This window comes from Chiloscyllium plagiosum, unplaced genomic scaffold, assembly GCF_037043375.1.
Source record: "Chiloscyllium plagiosum isolate Xiang-an unplaced genomic scaffold, Cpla_swu_hap1 HiC_scaffold_7, whole genome shotgun sequence".
Lineage (NCBI taxonomy): Eukaryota > Metazoa > Chordata > Chondrichthyes > Orectolobiformes > Hemiscylliidae > Chiloscyllium > Chiloscyllium plagiosum.
The window spans coordinates 47,927,889-47,950,692 of NW_028270145.1; the positions used below are offsets into that span (position 1 = coordinate 47,927,889).

Here is a 22,804-nt window from a genome sequence, read left to right on the forward strand (position 1 = left end):
TTATTTTGAAGCAACTTGAGTTTGTTATGCAAACAACTGCCATTAATATTTGTAATTTTCTTCCAGTTTCCAGTATTACTCACAATCAACATGCTTTCTAAAGTTAAGCATCTTATTTTTTATACAGAATTTTCTAGCTCTGTTACCACCGCTGCTGAAGATGAAAGGGAAGATTCCTACAGCAGTGAACTTCATGTGTCAGACAAAACATTTGAACTCAAGCCTGAAACTGCAGCCCTTTCTAGCATTTTGGACATAACCACTGATGCTAAGCCTCTACAAACAGTGCCAGTATTTGTTAAGTGCATTTCTAGTATAGAGGTAGTTGTGGAAGATGTAGCTAAATTCTCAGTTACTGTCACTGGATTACCAAAACCCTCTATTCAGTGGTTTTATAACAGTAAAAAATTGACTCCTTCATCAAACTACAAGTTTGTTTATGATAGGAATGAATATAGTCTAATCATACCTTATGCAAAATTTACAGATGAGGGACAATATACCTGCTGTGCTACTAGTGCACTTGGAGAGACTTCATGTAGTGCATACCTGAAGATCAAACCAAAGGAAGGGTTCAGGAAATCCTCTGCAAAACCCCCAGTTGCAAAATTAGCAGATAAGAAAATGCCAATGATGCCAGCAGAAATCATACATCCACCTAGGGGTCAGCCACCACATTTTCTCCAGGAACTTAAATCTTTGCAGTGCCCAGAAGGCCTGCCTGCCATATTTGAGTATGTAGTGACAGGCGAACCAATGCCAGAAATACTTTGGTACAAAGAAAACAACCAAATTCATCAGAGTTTGCATTGCTGCCTTAGTTCTAACCCTGATGGCTCTGGCTCATTGACTATTAATAAAGCACAGAAAGATGACAGTGGTTTGTATTCCTGCAAAGCATTTAATCAATTTGGTGAAGCAATTTGCACAGCAGAGCTAATTGTGTTCAGTGGTATGTTTGCTACCGTTGAACATACAAAACAGGAAGTTGTTCAAAAGCACAATACTCAGACATATAAAAAGTCTGTATGTGACCATGCCACAGAGTCACGTTTGTTCACAGTAACATTGCCTGGTGATGCTCGGGCTGAGTTACAAGACGGAGATCAACTGGTCTATACAATAGCTTCTGAAGATAAACATCCTGTTCACAGTGAACAGACAGGCATGTTGCATGAGGTGACATTCTCTGCTGCTGAAGCAACAATTGCTGGAAAGCGGCAGGTAGTAATGCATTCACAAACTACTCAAGAGAGTCTAGGCTATATAGAGCAGCATTATGAACCTTTTAAAAGTCCACCAATACTTGAATTATCAAGCACTGAAGTACAGTTAGACACTACCCTTCGCTTGCCCTCAGTTGAGGAGCAAACTGTTATTCCAAAGGAAAGTAACTTACGTATCAGAGATTCACCTAGTGTAACAGCTAAAACAAAAACAAAAGACATAAGCATCTTATCTGAGGAAAAGCATCAAATTCCTAGCTTCAGGACTTCAACCCTTAACATTGTAGAAAAAGGAATAACAAAAACAGAGCCGGTGTACTCTGTACACAGTTACAAGATTGAGGGACAGCGAGAAACACCCAAAGAAGCTTTGTTTACTTTTGAAACTCCCGAGTTACAGAAATGTGAAATACTAAAAGAAAGAAAAATGGAGGTTCACGCAGCCATAGCAACAGAGAAGAAAACAGTAAGACATGAAATGACAAAAGACATACAGACATTAGATGCATTAAGAGAGGCAAAGTTGTCAAAAGAATTGCCAAAAGCACTCTTGACATCTGTTACTAAAAGCCAGAAATCATTACCAAAGGAAGCTCTGTTTGAAGTGCACAAAGGTGACATATTGCAAGCTTCGTTGATGAAAGATAAGCTTGTTAGAACTGCCTTAACTGCCGAAGAAAAGCTTATGGGTGAACATGCTGAAATAATAATTGGTTTAGATAGTGCCATCTCAATAACATCAAAAAAAGAAGAAAAGAAACCTTTGCATTTACAGATTGTGCAAACTCAGGACACTCTGCCCAAAGAATCAACTTTTACTTTTGAGGTACCTACAGAAGAAAAAGCTGATACTAGAAAAAGCCCAACATTGCTACATTCCTTACTATTGGAAGAGCAGCATCTCATATCACAAGACCATACAACTCCATTAACTGAGGCAAAAGATGCCACAATAATTAAACTGACAAAAGAACATGTGCCTATTTTATGTCCTCATTCTGTGATGACTGAATGCATTCTTCACAAGGAAGGTATTTTACCTTATGAGAAGCCAGCTACTCATATTGCAGGACAGAAACTTGAGAAAGCATATAGCTATGCTGCTGTTTTTGAAGAGAAACCGGAATTGTCAGCTGAACAAACGAAAATGCTTAAAATGGAAATTAAAAGTTCAAAGGCTGAAGCCAAAACTGAGCTTCTGCCACAAGAGTTTCTTCCATCTGTAACTGTACCAATGCACATAGCAAAGGAGAAAATGCTTACCATTGAAGATGGAGAGCAGCATGCAGTCATAAATAAATTGGATGACACAGTCAAACAGTTCAGCACTATAACCGAGAACAAGGTAGTGCAAGATGGTTCTCTTGCCCTGTTTGAAGGCTTAAGTACAGCATGCTGTGAAGATAAATATGAATCAAAACTCCCTTCAATTTCTGTTCAGGTTAAAGAAAAGGCAATAGTTATTGAAAGCACCAGAATGTTAGAGGCTGCAGAAAAGGATTTTGCAGCAAGAATCCAACAGGGACAGTCAGTAAGATTTCCATTGTTACTTCAAGAAAAACACCTCATTGAAGAAGAACATTCTTCATCAATCACAAGATCGGAGCAAGAAGTTCTAAAGGTAGAAAAACAGCCAAAAGAGAAACTACTCACTCATGTAATACAAGAAAGTGAGGTACTCCAAAAAGAAAAAGCTCTTTATGTTGAAGCTCCCCATGCAGCGACCTTAGATGTTGGTATACAGATTAGAAAAGCATTGCAATCTGCTTTGGCAAGTGAGCAATGTGTTCTTTCATCTCTCTCAAGGGGTAGCATAGAAGAGATGGAGATTAAGGAATTAAAAGTTCAAAAAGAACCCAAGTGCATTTTATATACATACCAAATTACTAATGTCAATCCTCCAATAGACATAACTCTGTCATTAGAAGGAGAATATCCTCAGAAAGCTGATTTAAGAAAAGAATTGACAGCTGCTTTCCATGCTATTACTCATGAACAACAGCGTGCTTTTCTAGCTGAGCGACTGGATACAATCCATGTACCAATTGATACTTTAGAAAAATTGCACATCAGCATTACTCCTGCCAAAGAGATTATCTCACTTGATGCTGTCACCATTTCTGAAAGCACCTCAAAGAAGGCAACCACTGAATCAGAGGGTTTTATTCAGGATTTTAAATCTGTGGAAACTGTTGAAGAAGTGACAGTAGTGAGTCACATAAGAGATGTTGGTGGTACAATAATTACTACAGATGCTCCTTCAGCATCTGTTCCAGTGGAACAACCAACAGAAATCCTCAAAAAAGAGAAGGAAATGGAAGAAATTAGAATTATTCATAGTTCTAAACCAAGAAAGCCAGGTGAAACACCAATAAAACCCCCCAAAGACAAACCAATAATTGTTGAAGGTCTTACAGACATCACTGTAGATGAAGATAGTGAAGTTAAATTGAGCACAGTCATAACTAAAGTTAACAATGTCAATTGGTATATCAATGGGAAACAAATTACATCAAAAAATGAGTTCAAATGTTTGCAAGAATGTGACACTTACTCAATTATAATCAACAAAGTACAGAAAGAGGAACATCAAGGAGAATATGTCTGTGAGGCACTGAATGAAGCTGGAAAAGCAACTACTTCTGCAAATCTCACAGTTATTATCAGAGGTTGGATTATGGGGATAAAATCTTTGTTAATACGAACTTCAAAAGCTAATATAAACTAACTTCATAGTAATTTCTCAAAACCCAACTTAGTTTACTCTAATAAATTAACATGACTAAATACTTCCTTTTGCCCCTTCCCTTCCTTTCTGTCTTCCTTCTTTCCTTCCTTACTTACTTTCAAAGTAAAAGAATGGTTGATTAACATCCTTCTCTATCTACTGTGCAGTCAAAGCCTGAAAAGATCATATCAGTTTATTCCATGAATATTTAACAAAAAAAAGTTAAAAATTAACATCATTACTTTAGAAAAAAAAATTCAGCTGATTTTGTATTAATTTAAGTGAAAATTCCATTCCAACTTGATGCAATCTTTACATGCTTTCACTGCTGACAATGAGTAAATTTGGAAGCTTAGTGCTGTGTTTAAAGCTTACTGTGAATATATTATTCTTTATTGCCCTCTGCACTTTAACATTAGCAATTAATTTGCATCAGCCATGATATTTTAAGTTTCTACTAACTGGCGTATATTGTTTTCATCCCCATATCCACATTTGAAGAGTTGCTGAATTTTTATCATTGTCACCACTTTTGTCATAACGAAAAGTCAACTGAACATTGCATTTCTTCTTAAACCTTAATATCACCTTTTTATCATCTACTTTTTTTCTAGGGAAAAAAACATTTCATAGATGTACCAATTATTTGCATGCTTCTGGACACCACACATGTCAATATATTGTGAATTTCATTCATTGAGTTCTTACCATTTATTATGTTGAGCACAACTACTGGTCAGCTAACATCTCTTAACAATCATTTCTTCTCTACAGTCACTCTTTGGATTGTTAGTTTCTGTCACCCTCCCTGCACCATCCTTGAGTTTCTGAGGGCCACATCTAGACCCTATGCTAAAAATATGGTTCACTATTGCTCTCTTATCACAGTTTTTTTCTTACATTTTAAATCTGTAGTGCCTCCATCTTTCAAGAGGAAGATCGAAACACTGGAGGTTATAGTTGGACAGGCTACCCAATTTGAATGTGAGGTTGACCCCATTCCTGATGTCAGGTTCCAGTGGTTCCGAGCAAGAGCTGAACTTCGTGACAGTGAAAAGTACAGCATTGTGACTGAGAAATATACTTCCATCTTGAAACTTCTGAAACCCCAGCTAATTGACTGTGGTGACTATACGTGTAGAGCATCAAACCGGTGTGGCAGTGTAAGCAGCACAGCTAAACTGATTGTGACTGGTAAGTCATTTGTGGTAAAACTGTCTTTCATTTTAGCAATTCATTTTCAGCTTGATTATTCTGACAGTTCATGTGGTCTTGCATCTATATTTACTTTACGTATGTCACAAATTATCACTCACTTCCAACAGTAACAACACGTCTTGATTTTTATGTAGTTTGATAACTTCTTTAAAAAGTATTTAAGTGTTTATAGTTTTGGCCATCATCTTTTAGGTTTTGGAAAACCATTGCTGTGTTGTCTGATACCAACAAAAGTCTCTCTTCATTTGTGAGAGAGAATGGGTTGAATCTTCGCATTTGGATTGTGATTCTGACAATCCAGGTTGAGAACCCAGATAGCCCAATAGATGGGCTATCACTCATGATCTTCTTAGAAGCAGCCAATTCACCTGCGTGTGGCAAACGGTCCAGTGAAATGACAAGCCCGTGGGAAGATGTGCAGCATTATTCACCAGTGGTTCCACTGGAGTGTTGGGCAATGCTAAGATGAGCAGACTATCAGGGTTCTCCCTAAAACTGAAGTGCTCTCTGGAAAATTGTAAAATGTTCAAAATTTCTCAGGGCTACACCTATCAGGCCATCAGGGTGATACTCCTCAACAGAATGGCTGACAGCCGAAAGGTCATTTCCAGTTAATTGTGGGCTTTGACCTCAGTGAATGCCCTGACTGTTGTCTGGAAGATCACAATAGTGGCCTGGCTTCCCTGAATTTATCCCAATATGTATTTAACTCATAAATTATGCTAGAAAACAAATTCTGCCTTTCCATATATATTACTTCATCTTTGGATGAAAAATATTTCACTCTGAATTCATGTGTTGCTTCAGTTATCATAAAGTAACACAATATGGTGCTAAGATAACCAAATTAAATAAGACTGTCTTGTATTTTTTAAAATGATGAACTATATGAATTTTGCAACAAATTCTGCAATGAGTATTAGTGTGTCTTTTTTTTTATTGCCTTTCCTACTTCCTTTCAAACAAATTGTGACAATATACCAGTAAGTGCTGGCTGAAAGCCTAATTCATTTAAAACTGAAAGTCCTAACCAAGGTGTTTCTTTTGTAGAACTTACCCCACCAAGCTTCATAACTAGACTGCAATCAGTTACAACTTTTGTGGGTAAGACAGCAAATCTTCAGTGCACAGTGGCTGGATCACCCATGATACATACCACTTGGCAGAAGAATGGTGTTGATATTATTGATGAAGAGAACTGCAAAATATCAGTCAAGGACAATAAGCGTGTTTTAGAAATTCATGACTTAAAGGTTCAGAACAAAGGAACTTATTCCTGCAAAGTGACCAATGACTGTGGTACTGATATTTGCAGTGCTGATCTAATTGTACTTGACAAACCACATTTCATTAAGACTCTTGGACCTGCTCAGACTATACTTAACTGCAGCACACTTCTTGAATGCCAAGTGGATGAAGACAGAGCAGTTAAGATATCATGGAAAAAAGATGGAATAGAACTTCACACTGGCAAAGATTATAAAATTACATTTGAAGACAAGATAGCAGTTTTAGAAATCCTGAAAACCAAAGTGAAAGATGCAGGAAATTATGTATGTACAGCTTCAAATGAAGCTGGAAGTGATTCCTGTTCAGCAGTATTAACAGTAAAAGGTAAGGAAAGTTATGGATTATAAACCTCTGGCAAGAAAAAAAACTCATGGTTGCTTCATATAAAACTAATTACGGTTTTTAACATTTTCTGGGAGGCAGTATTTCTTGCTACAAGTTAAACAAGTAACACTATTTCTAGCTGGTTCTTAGTTTTGGTTTTTATATCTTACATTTGTGCAATCATACTTACTGCATAATACTTTCATTAATACACCTTGATTAAAGGCTGTTTTGTAATGCAGCCGATTCTTAGCACCATTTTCTACTTTTGATCATTATTTGAACTCTATTCAAATATATCTTTCCTTCAGGATAATTTCTACATAGTGAGATTAGAGGTAATACAATTCTTTTGTTTAATATATATTAATTAATGTATCATAGGTATATTATGAAGTGAAAATATATGTGGATATATTCCAATCACAGCTGCCCTTTTTATTTAATTAAATAGGTGTTGATTGTAAATATTCTGTGTTTTACAAAACCACATGGCTTTAAACTTGTCCAGAAATAATCTTGATCTGGGGTTAAATGTGATGAAAACTGTTGAATGAAAAGAGGACCTGTTAGTAACTAAATACGTGGAATACAGTCAGGTTAATTAGAATATTATTGTGCAATTAGGATTGGATTTAAGTTCACATGTAACACTAATGTGTAGTAAGCAGATGCAGATGGCCTCATGGGAAAATGCTATGCAGCAGGAACAGACATCTGACTCAAAAAGAAAAGGGCTGGTTATTAAATTCTCCTGGGTACAAGGAGTTCAGAAAAGATAGGAAGAGAAAAGGGAATACAGTATTGATGAAGGAGAAGCATTTCAATGTTGGAATGAGAAGATGTACCAGTGAGACCAAAAGCACTATCTATTTGGCTAAAGCTAAGGAACTAAAATAATTATGTAAATACATTGTTTGGTGCAGGTTATAAGCCTTCAACTATTTGGAAAGATGTCAAGCGAAAAAAATAAGTTTTCATGTGGGCCTTTAATTACCCATTGAAAGACTGAAGGGCAGAGACGGACAGGAGTTTGAAGAATGTGTTCTTGAAAAATTTCTATAACAGTATCTTTCTAGTCCAAAGGGAGAGGATGCATTGCTCAACCTGCTTCTTGGAAATGAAGGGGGCCAATTGGATCAAATATCAATAAAGTAGTTTGTAGGGGCCAGTATTATTCCATCATGAAGTTTGGGTTGGCTATGGGAAAGGATTGAAAGCCTGTGTAAGAATAACTAATGGGGGGGGAAGCACTTCAATGGGACTAAGAATAGATCTGGCCCAAATAAGTAAGGTTTAGAGGTTACAAATGTACCTGAACATTGGGCTCAATAAGAACGTTAGGCAAAAGTGAGGACTGCAGATGCTGAAAACCAGAGTTTAGATCAAAGTGGTGCTGGAAAAGCACAGCAGGTCAGGCAGCATCCAAGGAGCTGGAAAATCAACATTTCAGGCAAAAGCCCTTCATCAGGAATAGAAGCAGGAAGCCTCCAGGGTGGAGAGATAAATGGGGAGGTGGGGCTGGGGAAAAGGTAGCAAAGAGTACAATTGGTGAATGGGGGTGGGGATGGAGATGATAGGTCAGAGGGTAGGGAGTTCCCTCCATGACTACCTGGTCAGGTCCACGTCCCCCAACAAACCACCGTCCTGTCCTGTCACCCTCCCCTGCCACCGCAGGAATTGCAAAACCTTCTCCCTCACCTCCATCCAAGGTCCCAAAGGAGCCTTCCACATCCATCAAAATTTCACCTGCACATCCGCCAATGTCATTTATTGTATCCGTTGCTCCCGACGCGGTCTCCTCCACATTGGGGAGACTGGACGCCTCCTCGCAAAGTGCTTCAGGGAACATCTCTGGGACACCCGTATCAATCAACCCCACCACCCCGTGGCCCAACATTTCAACTCCTCCTCCCACTCTGCGGAGGGCATGCAGGTTCTGGGCCTCCTCCACCGCCGCTCCCTCACCACCCGACGCCTGGAAGAAGAACGCCTCATCTTCCACCTCGGAACACTTCAACCCCAGGGCATCAATGTGGACTTCAACAGTTTCCTCATTTCTCTTCTGGCCACCTTATCTCAGTTCCAACCTTCCAGCTCATCACTGTCCTACCTGCCAATCTCCCTTCCTACCTATCTGCTCCACCCTCCCCTCTGACCTATCACCTCCATCCCCACCCCATCCACCTATTGTACTCTTTGCTACTTTCTCCCCAGCCCCACCACCTCCCCCACCCCACCCTGGAGGCTCCCTGCCTCTATTCCTGATGAAGGGCTTTTGCCCAAAACGTTGATTTTCCTGCTCAATAAGAAAGTTCATGTGTGGTCAAGTACACTTCATGCAGGTGTAAGGTAGACAAACAAATCTACAACTCCTTAAGCAAAGGGAGAGATAGAGGTTAAGATGAAGCAGAGTGTTAAATGTAGAAGGTTCAGAGAGGAATTTAATTTAATCAACTTCCTTGAGGTATTGATGAACTGGGAGAGAGTATTGATGAAGGCAATGCTTTTGATATAGTGGACTTCCAAAAGGCATTTGATAAATCGCCAATCGATAAACTTGTGAGTAAAGTTAAAGCTTTTGGAATGAAATTGACTCTGGCAATATTCTTATGAATTTGGTGGACTGACTACAAACAAAGAGTAGTGGAGAATATCTGTTTTCAGACTGCAATAATTTTTATAGAACAGTCATCGAGGGATGTGTGTGAACTCTACACTTTGTGACATCCTGACCTTCATCTTGATGTACACAGCACAATTTGAAAATTTACATATTATGCAAAACATGGAACCATTGTGAATTGTGAGGAGGATAGTGTAGAACTTCAAAAAGACATACTTTGATGGAATTGGTGGATAATTGGGAGATGAAATTGCATGTAATGTTTAAGTAATCATTTTCATAGGAGGAATACAGATGAGTACAAAATAAAGGGCCAAATTCTAAAGGAGTAAAGGAGCAGAGAGATGTATATATGCATAAATTATAGAGTGTAACAGAACAGGTTGAGAAAGTGCTTTTAAAAGAAAGCCTAACCATCCTTGGATTTACCATTGTTAAGTAGGGATTAAATCTGTATTTTAAAAATTAGTTTGGTCTCAACTGGGAATTAGATCTTTAGTTGTAAAGGACAACTTTGCAGGGCTGCTAGGAAAAGGCATGCAGTGGATCGCTTCCTCAAACAGCCAGCACAGGCATGATAGCTCAGGATGGTCTGTTGTGCTCTAACCACTCTAGACAAACACATGACACACTCACTGCTCTAAATTAACCACAATGGCCTAAGGGTGAGAAAACCATCTTTCGCCACTCTGGACTTAATCAAGAATGGAATCAGTAAAGTAAACATCTCTCCAATGCCCTCTCCCCCAACCACAAATCCTGAGGTTTGGAGAAATTAAATTCTGCTCTTCATATTTCTTTTATCTTTTGCTTATCTCTGTTGATTTAATTGAATGTTACAATGAAAATTGTATTTTTCAAAAAGAATATCTGAAAGTGAAGTGCTAAGCAGCTATAGTGTGAAGGATTCTGTTGATTGCATAGATTTTAGAAACAATGCGCATCTGACCCAAAAAAGTGAATTTAGTTGTCAATTTAACAATTTTATTTTTTATATATAACTAAATAATATTTTGTCTTTACCTTTCTTGAAGTATGTTGAAAAATTAAAGAATTCAACATTTTTTCAATTATCCATAATATCTTAATTAATGTTGATTGATATCTTACGTGTTACATCTTTATAAAAGTTCTTAGTAATATTCTCGTTTTGTAAATGCCTATCGTTTGGCATCTCTTAAAATGTTGCTTCAAACCTTCTTTCAGAGCCACCTTCATTCCTTAAGAAGCTACAACCAACGTTGCTGTTGAAACAAGGTGATTCAGCACACTTGAAGTGCCAAGTGAAAGGGTCACCTGAAATCATTGTTACCTGGTATAAGGACAATAAGATTCTCCATTCTTCAGAAAAATTCAAAATGTCATTTGTTGATTCAATAACTGCCCTTGAGATTAATAATCTAAATGTGGAAGACAGTGGGGATTATGTGTGTGAAGCACAAAATGATGCTGGTACTGATACTTGCAGCTCTGTCATCACAATCAAAGGTCTGTATGATGTTGCTATTGGTTTCATACCACCTTTCTTCTTTTACCTATCCCATAAAAATTATCAGAATTTAATTTTAGCATGAGATTTTTGTGTTCCTTTGTAGAACCTCCTTCTTTTATCAAAGCATTTGAACCCACTGAAGTGGTAAAAGGATTTGGTTGCACTCTTGAATGTGAGCTGGCTGGCACAGCTCCATTTGAAGTTCTTTGGCATAAAGACAGGAAACCAATTCGAACTAGCAGGAAATACAAGATGGTTTCCCAAGATGCTCATGTTTCACTCCATATTAGCTTCTTTGAGTCTTCAGATGTTGGTGATTATCAATGCACTGTTTCCAATGAATTAGGAAAATGTCTCTGTGGTGCAACGGTAAAATTGAAAGGTTAGTAATACTCTCAAGAAGTGAGAAAAACATGTTCATAATTGCAGTCTTAAACAGATCTTTAACTATTAACAAAGATTGTTTTTTGGATGGACTATAAGATGCATATTCTGTGTGTTCACTTTAAATTAGAACCACCATCATTTGTGAAGAAGATTGAAAATACTACTGCACTTCTAGGAAGTTCAGCTGTATTTCAGTGCAGCATCAAAGGCTCACCTCCCATCACTTTAACTTGGCTGAAAGATAAAGATATTGTCACAGAGAGTAATAACCTCAAAATGACTTATGAGAATAATGTTGGTACTCTTCAAATTGCTGCTGTTGAAATGAACAATGGTGGAAAGTACACCTGTATTGCAGAAAATGAAGCAGGAAGTCAAAAATGTCTGGCAACATTAGTTGTAAAAGGTTAGTTTGAGAATGTGTTGGCTCATTGCATGCAATCTTCAAACTTTATAAAACAATGATGAGTTATGAGTTTTGTTAATGGTAACCAACTATTTCATTTTGCCACAGAGCCTGCAAATATCTTAGAGAAAGCAGAACCAATTAGTGTGACTGCAGGGGACCCAGCAACTTTGGAATTCACTGTAACTGGCACACCGGAACTAAAATTTAAATGGTTCAGGAATGGCAAAGAACTGATATCCAGTAGAAAATATAAAACAACTTTTTCAAAAAATGTCGCCAGCCTAAGGATTATTTCTGCAGAAAATGAGGATAGTGGTGAATACTCTTTTGAGGTCAAAAATGATGTGGGCAGTTGCAGTTGCAATACATTTATTAATGTACTGGGTTAGTATATCTAATTTTATTTTCCCCTTGCTCATTGAAAAATTAAGGGTAATTTTAATTTTATTTTGGTGCCTTATTGATTTGTTGTTCTGTCTTGGACAGATCGTATGATTGCACCCTCCTTCACTAAAAAGTTACGAAAGATGACCAGCATCTTGGGTGCTACTTTTCACATGGAATGCAAATTTTCTGGTTCAATGCCAGTCAACATTTATTGGTATAAAGATGACAAAGAGTTAACAGCCAGTGATAAGTACAGAATGTTTTGTAAAGATACCACAGCTACTTTGACGATTGATCAGTTAGAGATTGCAGATGGTGGAACTTACTTCTGCAAAGTTACTAATTCAGCAGGAAGTGATGAATGCAGTGGAGTCTTAAGTATAAAAGGTTTGAACAAACAATTGGATTCTGCTTTTGCATGATATTTTGTCTCTTGCTATTTTAAATTGCATTCAAGGCATATTCTTCATTTAAAATTGCTCAAGTTTGGCCAACTTTTTTGTTGCATTTGTTTGCAAGTTACTCTGATGATTAGATGTGTAATCGTAATAAATGCTCAAATATTGATTTACACATGTAAGCATTTCCAAGATTTCTGGGGCTTCTCTTTTTGCTGTCTTTCTCTCTTGAAGTTGTCAGTTTCTTATCAAGGCATAATTCCATGACATTTTTGCACTTTATCCAACTGCCCATTACTTATATGTGAAGCTTAGAAGAGAATGTTGATGGGGTGCTCACTATAGGAATCATTTTTGTAGATCTACATCTTTCCTTTGCTAAATTCCCATGCACACACATTTTTACCTGGAGATTGGAGAAGAGAATTTTATGTAATTTTGCCTTGCTAATGACAGTGCTCAGATTAATTCTAATTAACTAAATTACCGTGGCTATGAAACTACTAATTCAACACAAATTAGGAGTTGAACGTTGTTTGTTTCTGGTCTCTGCTTACTTACTGAGCTTTCATGGGGGACTGTAGAATGTCTGAAAGTTAATTGCTAGAATTCTTTGAGTTGCTGATCTCAGTTAGCTACCAGTTGACTGTCAGGACCCTAACATTATCCTCCAACATTGGTCAATGCAAATTGAAATGGAAGAAAGAAATAGTGTGAAAATTTACTTGTTCTATAGTTATATTCATTCATGATGCATAATTCTTATGCTTTATGTCTGAATGTCTTTTAGAGCCTCCAAGCTTTATCATGAAGCCTGCATCTGAACGTGTTCTGCCAGGTTCAACTGTGAAATTTAAGGCTGTGGTAAATGGAACACCTCCAATGTCAATGAAGTGGTTCAAGGATAACACAGAACTTGTGACTGGTGGCAGCTGTTTTATTATGAAGGATATTTCTACAACTTGTCTTGAGATTTTTTCAGCTAAGTCTTCTGACAAGGGAGATTACATTTGTGAAATTAGCAATGATGCTGGAGTAATTTCCTGTACCACAAACCTTTTTGTAAAAGGTGATTTTTTTTTTAATATATGGTCTGTTCAGTTACATTCAATATGTTTAACACTTTCTCTGCTCTTTCGATTAAAATATCACAAAAATTGTTAGAGGTAACACTCTTTGGTTAATACTAGGAGTTGAAGTGATGGTCACTGTGAAGTGCCATGCATTGCCTTTATCTTCTTCATTTATGAATCTTTTTAAATTCAATCTTTGTAACATCTTGATTTTATAGAACCACCAGTGTTTATAAGAAAACCAGAGCTATCAAAATTACTGAAAAGAGGTGATTCAGCTCGGTTTGAATGTGAAGTGACTGGCACACCTGAAATTAAAATTACCTGGTATAGGGAAGACAAGCAAATTCACCCCAGTGAGAAATATCGAACATCATTTGTTAACTCTGTGGCCATTCTTGAAATTCTTGATGGTGATGTGGAAGACAGTGGAGAATACAGTTGCGAAGCTAAGAATGAAGTTGCTAGTGAGAGTTGCAGTGTTTCTGTAACAATTAAAGGTCCGTGAAAAATCTAACTCCTACTTTTATGAATTTAAGCTGTATTTACAATAAATTTCTGACATTTAAAGTTTTGCATCTAAGTATAAAGTGATATATTACAGATTGCATTTCCTGTTCATTCTTTTATAGAACCACCATCTTTCAGAAAAGAACTTAAATCTTTTAACGTGCTCAAAACCTCTGACATTATTCTTGAGTGTGAAGTGGCTGGTACACCCCCATATGATGTTTATTGGTACAAGGACAATAAACCAATTAGACCTAGCAAAAAATACAAGGCAATCTGTCAAAACTCACGAATTAGTTTACATGTCCTTAAATTTGATGCCATAGATGTTGGTGAATATCAATGCAAAGTATCAAATGAAATAGGAGACTGTTCCTGCAGCTCTACAGTTACTTTGAAAGGTTAGTAAAGACAGGGCAAATGTATCTTTTCCACTAAATTGCATTATAAATATTTTTCTGACTAATTATCAGGTGATTTTGCAGTGACTGGTCATTGAAATTCAATATTTATAATATTTCATTTCCTAAACAGAGCCTCCAATATTTATTAAGAAGATTGAAAATGTTACTGTGCTTTTGGGAACTCCTGCTATGTTTCAATGCACTGTGACAGGTGCAAGCCCAATTTCCATAACCTGGCAAAAAGATAAGGATGATGTCACAGAAGATGATAACATTAAATTATCCTTTGAGAATGATATAGCTACACTACAAATTGCTTCTGTTGAAAATAGTCACGCTGGGAAGTTCCTTTGTCAGGCAAAGAATGACGCAGGAATCACAAAATGTATGGCGAATTTGATAGTCAAAGGTTGGTTTGAAAAATGTATTAAAACTTCAATTATTTTTAAAACTTTATTTATTTATTTTCTTATATTTTAATTTAATGCTGCTTTACAGCAGTTGAATCAAATTACGCACAACACGTGCTGAAATATTCAGACCATAACGTCTTAAAAAGTTAAGGTTCAGAAATAATTGGAACTATTGTAGCAAATTGATGCACCTGCCATCATTAGTGTCTTTAAAACCCAGGTTACGATGTACAAGTATACAAAATAGGAACAGCAGTAGACCATTTGCCTCTTCAAGCCTGCTCTGCCATTCAATAAGATTAAAGCTTGTCTTTCAAATTCCATGTTCCCCTCTACCTGCAATAGCAATTGATTCTGATTCCATTGCCTTGCAAGAACTTATCCACTTCTGCCTGAAAAATATTCACTGACTCCACCTCCACAGCCCCCGAGACCAACAGTTCCAAAATCACACAACCGTCCAAAAGACAAAAATCACCACACCTCCAATGTATTTTCATCTTTCCTTAAATAAAGAGACCAAAGCGCTACACAGTATTTGAAATATGGTCTCACCAATGCTCTGTATAACCAACACATCAGTATCTTACTTTTATGTTCAATCATTCTTGCAAAAAAGGAAAGCATCCCATTAGCCACCTTGATTACTTTCTGAATTCTATTTTTTGTGACTCATTCACCAGAGTTGCTGAATGCCTCTACACCTTGGAATTTTGTAGTCATTCCCTATGCAAGTAATATTCTGCATTTTTAAAATCTCTTTCAATTTCACATCATACACTAGCTACCAGATACCTTGCCATTCATTCAACCTATCCATTATCTGATTGCAATTTCCTTACATCATCTTTATGACCAGCACTCCTGTTATTTTTTTTCTTCTGGGTGGACCTAAGAGGGCTTGCAAGGCAGCAACTTCCAGAACTGAGCATCAGTCAATGTTATCAATCATAGTGTACAGTCCCATGGAACATAGAGGGAGCATTGCTTATGACTTCCCGATCTATTTTTTTGGCATTTACAAATTTAGTCAGCCTTGTTCCCCTCATCTAAGTAACTGATGTAGATTCTTAAAAAGTTGAGACTCCAGTACAGGACTCTTTAGGACTCCAGTCATCACATCCTGCCAATCACACAAAGACTGACTTACGCATGCTCCATTTTCTGCCAGCCAGGCAATTTTTTTATCCATGTTAATATATTATTCCCCCTCACCCCACAATGCAATCTCAACACACTACATGTACTAGTTCCTCTTCATCAACTCTGCTTATCATTTCCTCAAAGAACATTATATGATTTCCCTTTCACAAACCACATTGACACTGATTGGTTTAAGCATTGCTAAATGTCCTGTTACTTCTTCCTTAGTAATGGATTCTATCATTTGCCCCATCTGTATTGTTTCTTTGCCCATCTTAAGTTAATCTAGCTACTGAGACAGACTGAGATGTCCCAGATGCCCTGCTGACATACTATAAAATTATCAATTTGCATTTCTCACAAATTGTGTGACAAAACAAAATAATATGGTCTGAAGAATAGAGTCATATAGTACAGAAACAGACCCTTCGGTCCAACACATGCATGACAATCAAGCTTCATAAACTGAACTAGTCCCATTTGCCTATGCTTGGCCCATATCCAGCTAAACCTTTCCTATCCATGTATCTATCCAAGTGTCTTTTAAATGCTGTACATGTGAGTACAGTTACCATTTCCTTTGGCAGTTTGTTCCATAAATACACCATCCTCTGTGTAAAAAAGTTGCCCCTCAGGTCCCTTTCAAATCTTTCCCCTCTCATCTTAAAACTATGCCCTCTAGTTTTGGACCCCCCCCCCCCCCCTACCGTGGGGAAAAGTTCTTGACTATTCACCTTACTTGACTATTCACCTTACCTATGCCGCTCATGATTTTATAAATCTCCATAAAGTCACCCCTCAACTTCGTACCCACCATGGAAAAAAGTCCCAGCCTAACCAGCCTCTCCTTATAACTCCAAGCTTCCAATTTGGGTAACATCCTTGTAAATCCTTTTTATACCCTATCCAGTTTAATAATGTCCTTCCTAAACAGGATGACACCAAGCTATGTAAAAAGAAAAACTTCTGCTCCAAGTTGTGTCATGCCAGCAATTTTAGGATCATTCTCCATAGAACAGAGAAAATTGAATAGGAATGTTATGTAAGAATACTTGAATTCTTGAGAATAGTAAGCAAATTAATATGGAGTTGAAAAAGTTGATCCAGAACTGGGATCAAAAGAAAATGTAGCTGATGGAATTTAGATCAACAAAATTGCTGGAGAAACTCAGCAGATGTAGTAGCCTCTGTGGAATGAGAAACAGTTAACATTTTAAGCCAAATATGACATTTCTTCAGAATTGTTCCCTCTACAGATGCTGCCAGACCGGCTGAGTTTCTGTAGTATTTTCTGTATTTGTTTCAGATTTCCAACATCCATATTATTTTGCTTTTATCTGAATGAACTTAGACATCCATATAAAATGAAAAATTACAATTAATGCAATTTTAAGTTTAACATGAAATGTGATTAGTGTGAAATTAAACAGTTGTCCAGCTGGAATTTTCCAGGAGTTGAAAATTGTATTTACAATTAGTTTAGTTTTTGGAAGATGTCGTTGTGCAATTATCTGTAAATTTGTGTGATAGATTCAATAGTTTGGCATAGCAAAAGAAAACTACAAGGGCCGAAATGGCCTGTTCTTATTTTTCATGTCCTTCTTCTGTTCTAACATTCTTTTTCTGTCATAGAACCTGCAAATATTATTGAGAAAGCAGAGTCTATTAGTGTTACTGTAGGAGAGCCTGCAACACTGGACTGCACTTTTACAGGAACACCAGAAATTAAAGCAAGATGGTTTAAGAATGGCACAGAGCTGGTGACTGGTAGAAAATATAAAATCAGCATTACTAATAAAGTTACAAGCTTAAAGATCCGGACTACTGAGAAGGAGGATAGTGGTGAATATACTTGTGAGGTTGCGAATGATGTTGGAAGCAACAGTTGCAAAGCTTCTATTACAGTTTTGGGTTGGTACACTTGTTCTTCCATTTATTGCATTTACTGCAATATTTAAAATAAATTGCTAATATCTTGGACAAGGTTATAGCTTTTGCTTTCCTACTATGTGTTGGACAGATCGCATAGTGCCACCGTCATTTAAAAGAAACTTGAAAAATATGGATGGCATGAAAACATCTTTTGTTAAGATGGAATGCAAGATTGCTGGCTCTCTTCCAATGACTGTGTTATGGTATAAGGATAATAAAGAGATAACAGCAAATGAAAAATACAAATTCTCTTATCATGATAACACCGCACAGTTGGAGATTCATCAACTGGAGATGACAGATGGTGGAACTTACGATTGCAAAGCTACAAATGCAGCAGGATCTGATCAAAGTAGTGGCGTCTTGACGGTGAAAGGTTGGAAATATCTTAAATATCTTAATTGTTTATGTTAATTAACCAGCTGCTCTAGTTTTTTTAGCTATCACAAGCATTAATTTTATCCATCTTAATTTGTTATATTGACAAACATGCTGAGAATATCATAAGTTATACTTGAGTTATTGTTGAACTGTTATCTTGCCATATCTTTTCAAAGACTCTATTTCTCTTTTTATGTTCTTCCCATACCAATTGCAATTTTCCTTTGGTAATTTCAGAGCCTCCATCTTTCACTGTGAAACCATTGTCCCAGGATGTTGTGCCTGGTTCCAAAGTGCAATTTAGAAGTGTTATGAGTGGAACACCTCCAATGACAATAAAATGGTTCAAGGACAGTAGGGAGTTGACATCTAGTAATGCATGTTACATTTCAAAAGAAGGCTCATCAAGTTTGCTACAACTACATTCAACAAAAGTATCTGATACTGGTGAATACACTTGTCAAGTCAGAAATGAAGTTGGCACAGAATCATGTTCTGCTACTCTTTTTGTCAAAGGTGGGGATTTTCTTGATAACATTTCCATGAAACATTGCATACTGAGCTTTATTTTACACTATCTTTCTTTGATGGCTTCTGTACTCTTTTAGCTTTATGTTTGTAAATTTATCTTTACACTTTTATTTCATTACTTTTCCCCATTGAAAATCTGAATCTTCCTTCAACACTATTACTACTACATTTATCTTATTTCTCTTAATGCCATTAGAAATGTTTCGAAAGATGCTTTTATGTCAAGATGTGACAGTTGGCTACAATATTTTGTTTTAATTGGGAATTATCTCAGGATTATTGCAGCCTCCTGAAGACAAGTGAGCCATACAGAATGTGTGAAATCCATGGAGTCAATTTCCATTTGCAGCTCCTTTTCCAGCTGGTTCCTCCTGTTTCAATTCCACAGGTCTTCAGGTTTTAAAAAGATTATCTTTGCTATTCCCTTATTGGTGGATGAATCATAAATTTGATTATCTTTGCTTGTTAGTAGTTTAAAACATATCCAAATTTTAGTTAAAGTTAACGTGTATCTTCAATGTAATTTCTCCCTAAATATTAAAATATTGTGGCTGCAAATACAGATTTCAAAGAGAATCAAAGGGAAAGCTTTCCATTGGTTGAAGTCATATCTAGCATAAAGGAAAACATTTGTGGTTGACGGACATCAGTCATCTCAGCTCCAGGACATCTCTGCAGGAGTTCCTCAGCGTAGTGTCCTAGAGTCAAACATCTTCAGCTGCTTCATTAATGACCTGTCATCTGTCATAGCCTCAGAATTGGGGATGTTCACTGTTTATTGCATAATATTCAGTACCATTCTTAACTTCTCAGATACTGACGCAGCACATGTTCATCTGCAACATGACCTGGACAATATGCAGACTTGGGCTGATGAGCAGCAAGTAACCTTCATATCATACAAGCGCCAGGCAATGATCATCACTAACAGTAGAGAATCTGACCATTGACCAGGCACTGAACTGGACCATCCATATGAATACTGAGGCTTCAGGAGCAGATCAGAGGCTATAAATTTTGTGGCAAGCATCACAATTTCTGACTCTCCAGTACCTATTAATCATCTATAAGACACAGGTCAACAACACTCAAAAGTTCCACAGGAAAAGCAGCTCTCTTGATTGGCATTCCATCTGCAATTTTCAGCATTCACTTGCTTCACTCCCAATGGTCAGTAGCTACAGTGTGGTACATCTACAAGGTGCAATGCAGAAATTCACCAAAGCTCCTCAAACAACACTTTCAAAGTCACAACCTGTCCCTCCTAGAAGGACAAAGACAGAAGATGCATGGGGCACCGCCATTTGCAAGTTACTCTTGAAGCCATACACAGTGTTGACTTGAATCTACTGTTAGTCTACTGTCACTGGGTCAAAATCCTGAAACTCCCTCCCTAACAGCACTGAGGATATCCCAACAACTCAAGGACTGCAGCAGTTTAGAAAGACAGCTCACCTTCTCAAAGGCAATTGGGGAAAGATAATAAATGTTGCCCTGGTTAGCAATGCCCATGCCAAATAAATACTTTTCAAAAATGAAAAGTAGGGTTTGCTTTACTAAAATAGGATTTCTTAAGTGAATCAGACTTCAGGATCCACAATTCCAAGTGGTGAATGGGCTGTATAGTTAAGCAGGAACAATACTGAATGTTGAAGGGATTTATATAATGTAGCTACGAGACAGGATATTAAAAGGATTATAAAGCAATATTTAGACTATTTTAGCTAATTACAGTTAGAAACAAACACAGAGAATGCTGGAGACACTCTGGAGGTCCAGCAGCATCTGTGAAGAGAAAAACAGTTAATGTTTCGAATCCAGTTTGACTCTTCTTCAGAACTGTTCTGCAAATAGGCAGCACACACAAGTGCCAGTTTGACTACATCTCTAGCACCTCCCTTCCATTTAAATGAAATGAAGAACATATAAATTGTAACTTAATAGGCTTACTTTATTTTTAAATGGGACTCATTTAAGTTAGAGCTTTTGGGTTAGTCTTTGCTATATTTAAAAAAAAAAGCTGACCACATATTTGAATGAACATGAATTTCCAGATGCTTCTCCAAGATGTCAATAGTGCATAATATTATTGTTAGTTACGGGTTGAAATTATGTGATCTTTTCAGGAAAGTTATACACGTTTTAAAAATTGCATCTTATGCTCTTTAAAATATCAGTTAGAAATCAAAAGCAGATCATTTTTATTATGGCAAATTTGTGATTAATTGGAAATCACGCTGGTCATCATGAGTTCTTATTTATCATATCCAATATCTTCATTGTGTGCACTTAAAACCTTTCAGTTTTCCTTTTATTCAGTTCAGTACGTTTTCATTTTATAGAGCCTCCACAGTTCATTAAGAAACCAGAGCGGACCATGTCTTTACAAAAAGGAGGTTCAGTACGTCTTGAGTGTACAGTAACTGGCACACCTGAAATCAAAATTACCTGGTATAAGAAAGAGAGTGAAGTTCATCCAAGTGACAAAATCAGGATGTCATTTGTTGACTCAGTGTCAGTCTTTGAATTGATTGATGCCAGTGTGGAAGACAGTGGACATTACACTTGCAGAGCAGAGAATGAAGCTGGTTTTGATAATTGCAGTGTTATAGTTGCAATTAAAGGTGTGTAGCCATAAAGCACGTTTGAATCAAATTTGATAATTTGCTTTCACAAATCTTTCAAGTGTGATGAGTTTCTGAATTGTTTTGATTTATTTGTTTTTCTTTTAGAGCCTCCTTCATTTAGAAAGAAACTTGAACCTGTTGAGATAGTAAAAGGCAATGATATCAATCTTGAATGTGAGGTGGATGGTACTGGCCCATTTGATGTCACTTGGTATAAGGACAATAAGCAGATTCGACCAAGTATAAAGTTCAAGATGTTCATTGGAAAATCTTTATTTACTCTTTCTGTTCAAAAAGCTGATAACTCAGATGTTGGTGAATACAAATGTGAAGTAACAAATGATGTGGGAAGTTGTTCTTGTGTTACTGGAGTTAGATTAAAAGGTCAGTTATCCAATGAAATTATTTATTCTTTAGACATTTTCAATAATTCCATTTTGCAGTTCATTCTTTGCACGATTGTTTTAGCTTGAATAAACACTGAGTGTCTGATTTTATATCTAATTCATAAAACTCTTAACTTTAAATCAGAACCTCCTTCCTTTGTGAAAAAGATTGAAAACATTACAATATTGTCGCAAAGTGCAGCCAGTTTTACCTGCCAAATACAAGGATCTTCTCCAATACTTGTTACATGGATGAAGGACAAAGATGAAATTAGAGAAGATGACCACATTAAAATATCTTTCAAGAACAATATTGCTACACTGCAAATTGCTTCTGTTGGAGCAAGTGACAGTGGGAAGTATACATGCCAGGCCATAAATGATGCAGGAACAGACAAGTGTTTTGCTACTTTGTCAGTAACAGGTTAGTATAAGCCAATGATGTTTGTGAATTTCCATGAAGTGTCGAATATGCCAACAATATTTTCACTTCATCGATTGAGGAGGAATGGTTTTTCTTGCAGAACCTGCACAAATCATAGAGAAGCCACAGCCGTTAAGTGTCACTTCAGGAACTGCAGCCATCTTAGAATGTGTTGTTGCTGGTACTCCAGAACTGAAAGTAAGATGGTTCAAGAATGAAGCTGAATTGACATCCAGCAGGAAATACAAAATAACTTTTGTGAACAAGGTGGCAATCCTAAGGGTTCTGTCCGTTACTAAAGAAGACAGTGGCGAATATGTTTTTGAAGTTCAAAATGAATTTGGACAAAGCAGCTGCAAAACTACATTGACTGTACTAGGTTGGTGTTTTTATTCTTGTGTTGAAACGTTTTGATGCATATCTCAAAAATGAAGCTGAGATGGAAGAACTTAACTGAGGAAATTATATTTCAGAACCACTGAAAACATTGAGGTG

At 37.0% G+C, this 22,804-nt stretch overlaps 1 protein-coding gene across 4 annotated transcripts in view; it reads left to right on the forward strand.

The window, feature by feature from the left end:
• LOC122551920 (titin) overlaps window positions 1-22,804 on the forward strand; it is a 348,465-nt gene that overhangs the window by 82,464 nt on the left and 243,197 nt on the right. For 3 of the 4 annotated variants that reach the window (XM_087988977.1, XM_087988978.1, XM_087988982.1), the window contains 18 exons: window positions 4,870-5,148; window positions 6,223-6,786; window positions 10,619-10,900; window positions 11,008-11,286; window positions 11,419-11,697; window positions 11,806-12,084; window positions 12,187-12,474; window positions 13,276-13,554; window positions 13,777-14,058; window positions 14,191-14,469; window positions 14,603-14,881; window positions 17,661-17,939; window positions 18,049-18,336; window positions 18,579-18,857; window positions 21,215-21,496; window positions 21,605-21,883; window positions 22,031-22,309; window positions 22,410-22,688. In XM_087988977.1, the coding sequence (XP_087845103.1) occupies window positions 4,870-5,148; window positions 6,223-6,786; window positions 10,619-10,900; window positions 11,008-11,286; window positions 11,419-11,697; window positions 11,806-12,084; window positions 12,187-12,474; window positions 13,276-13,554; window positions 13,777-14,058; window positions 14,191-14,469; window positions 14,603-14,881; window positions 17,661-17,939; window positions 18,049-18,336; window positions 18,579-18,857; window positions 21,215-21,496; window positions 21,605-21,883; window positions 22,031-22,309; window positions 22,410-22,688 (5,334 nt within the window). Of the gene's footprint in view, window positions 1-127; window positions 3,896-4,869; window positions 5,149-6,222; window positions 6,787-10,618; window positions 10,901-11,007; window positions 11,287-11,418; window positions 11,698-11,805; window positions 12,085-12,186; window positions 12,475-13,275; window positions 13,555-13,776; window positions 14,059-14,190; window positions 14,470-14,602; window positions 14,882-17,660; window positions 17,940-18,048; window positions 18,337-18,578; window positions 18,858-21,214; window positions 21,497-21,604; window positions 21,884-22,030; window positions 22,310-22,409; window positions 22,689-22,804 lie in introns of all 4 variants that reach the window. The other variant, XM_087988975.1, reaches the window with a different exon arrangement.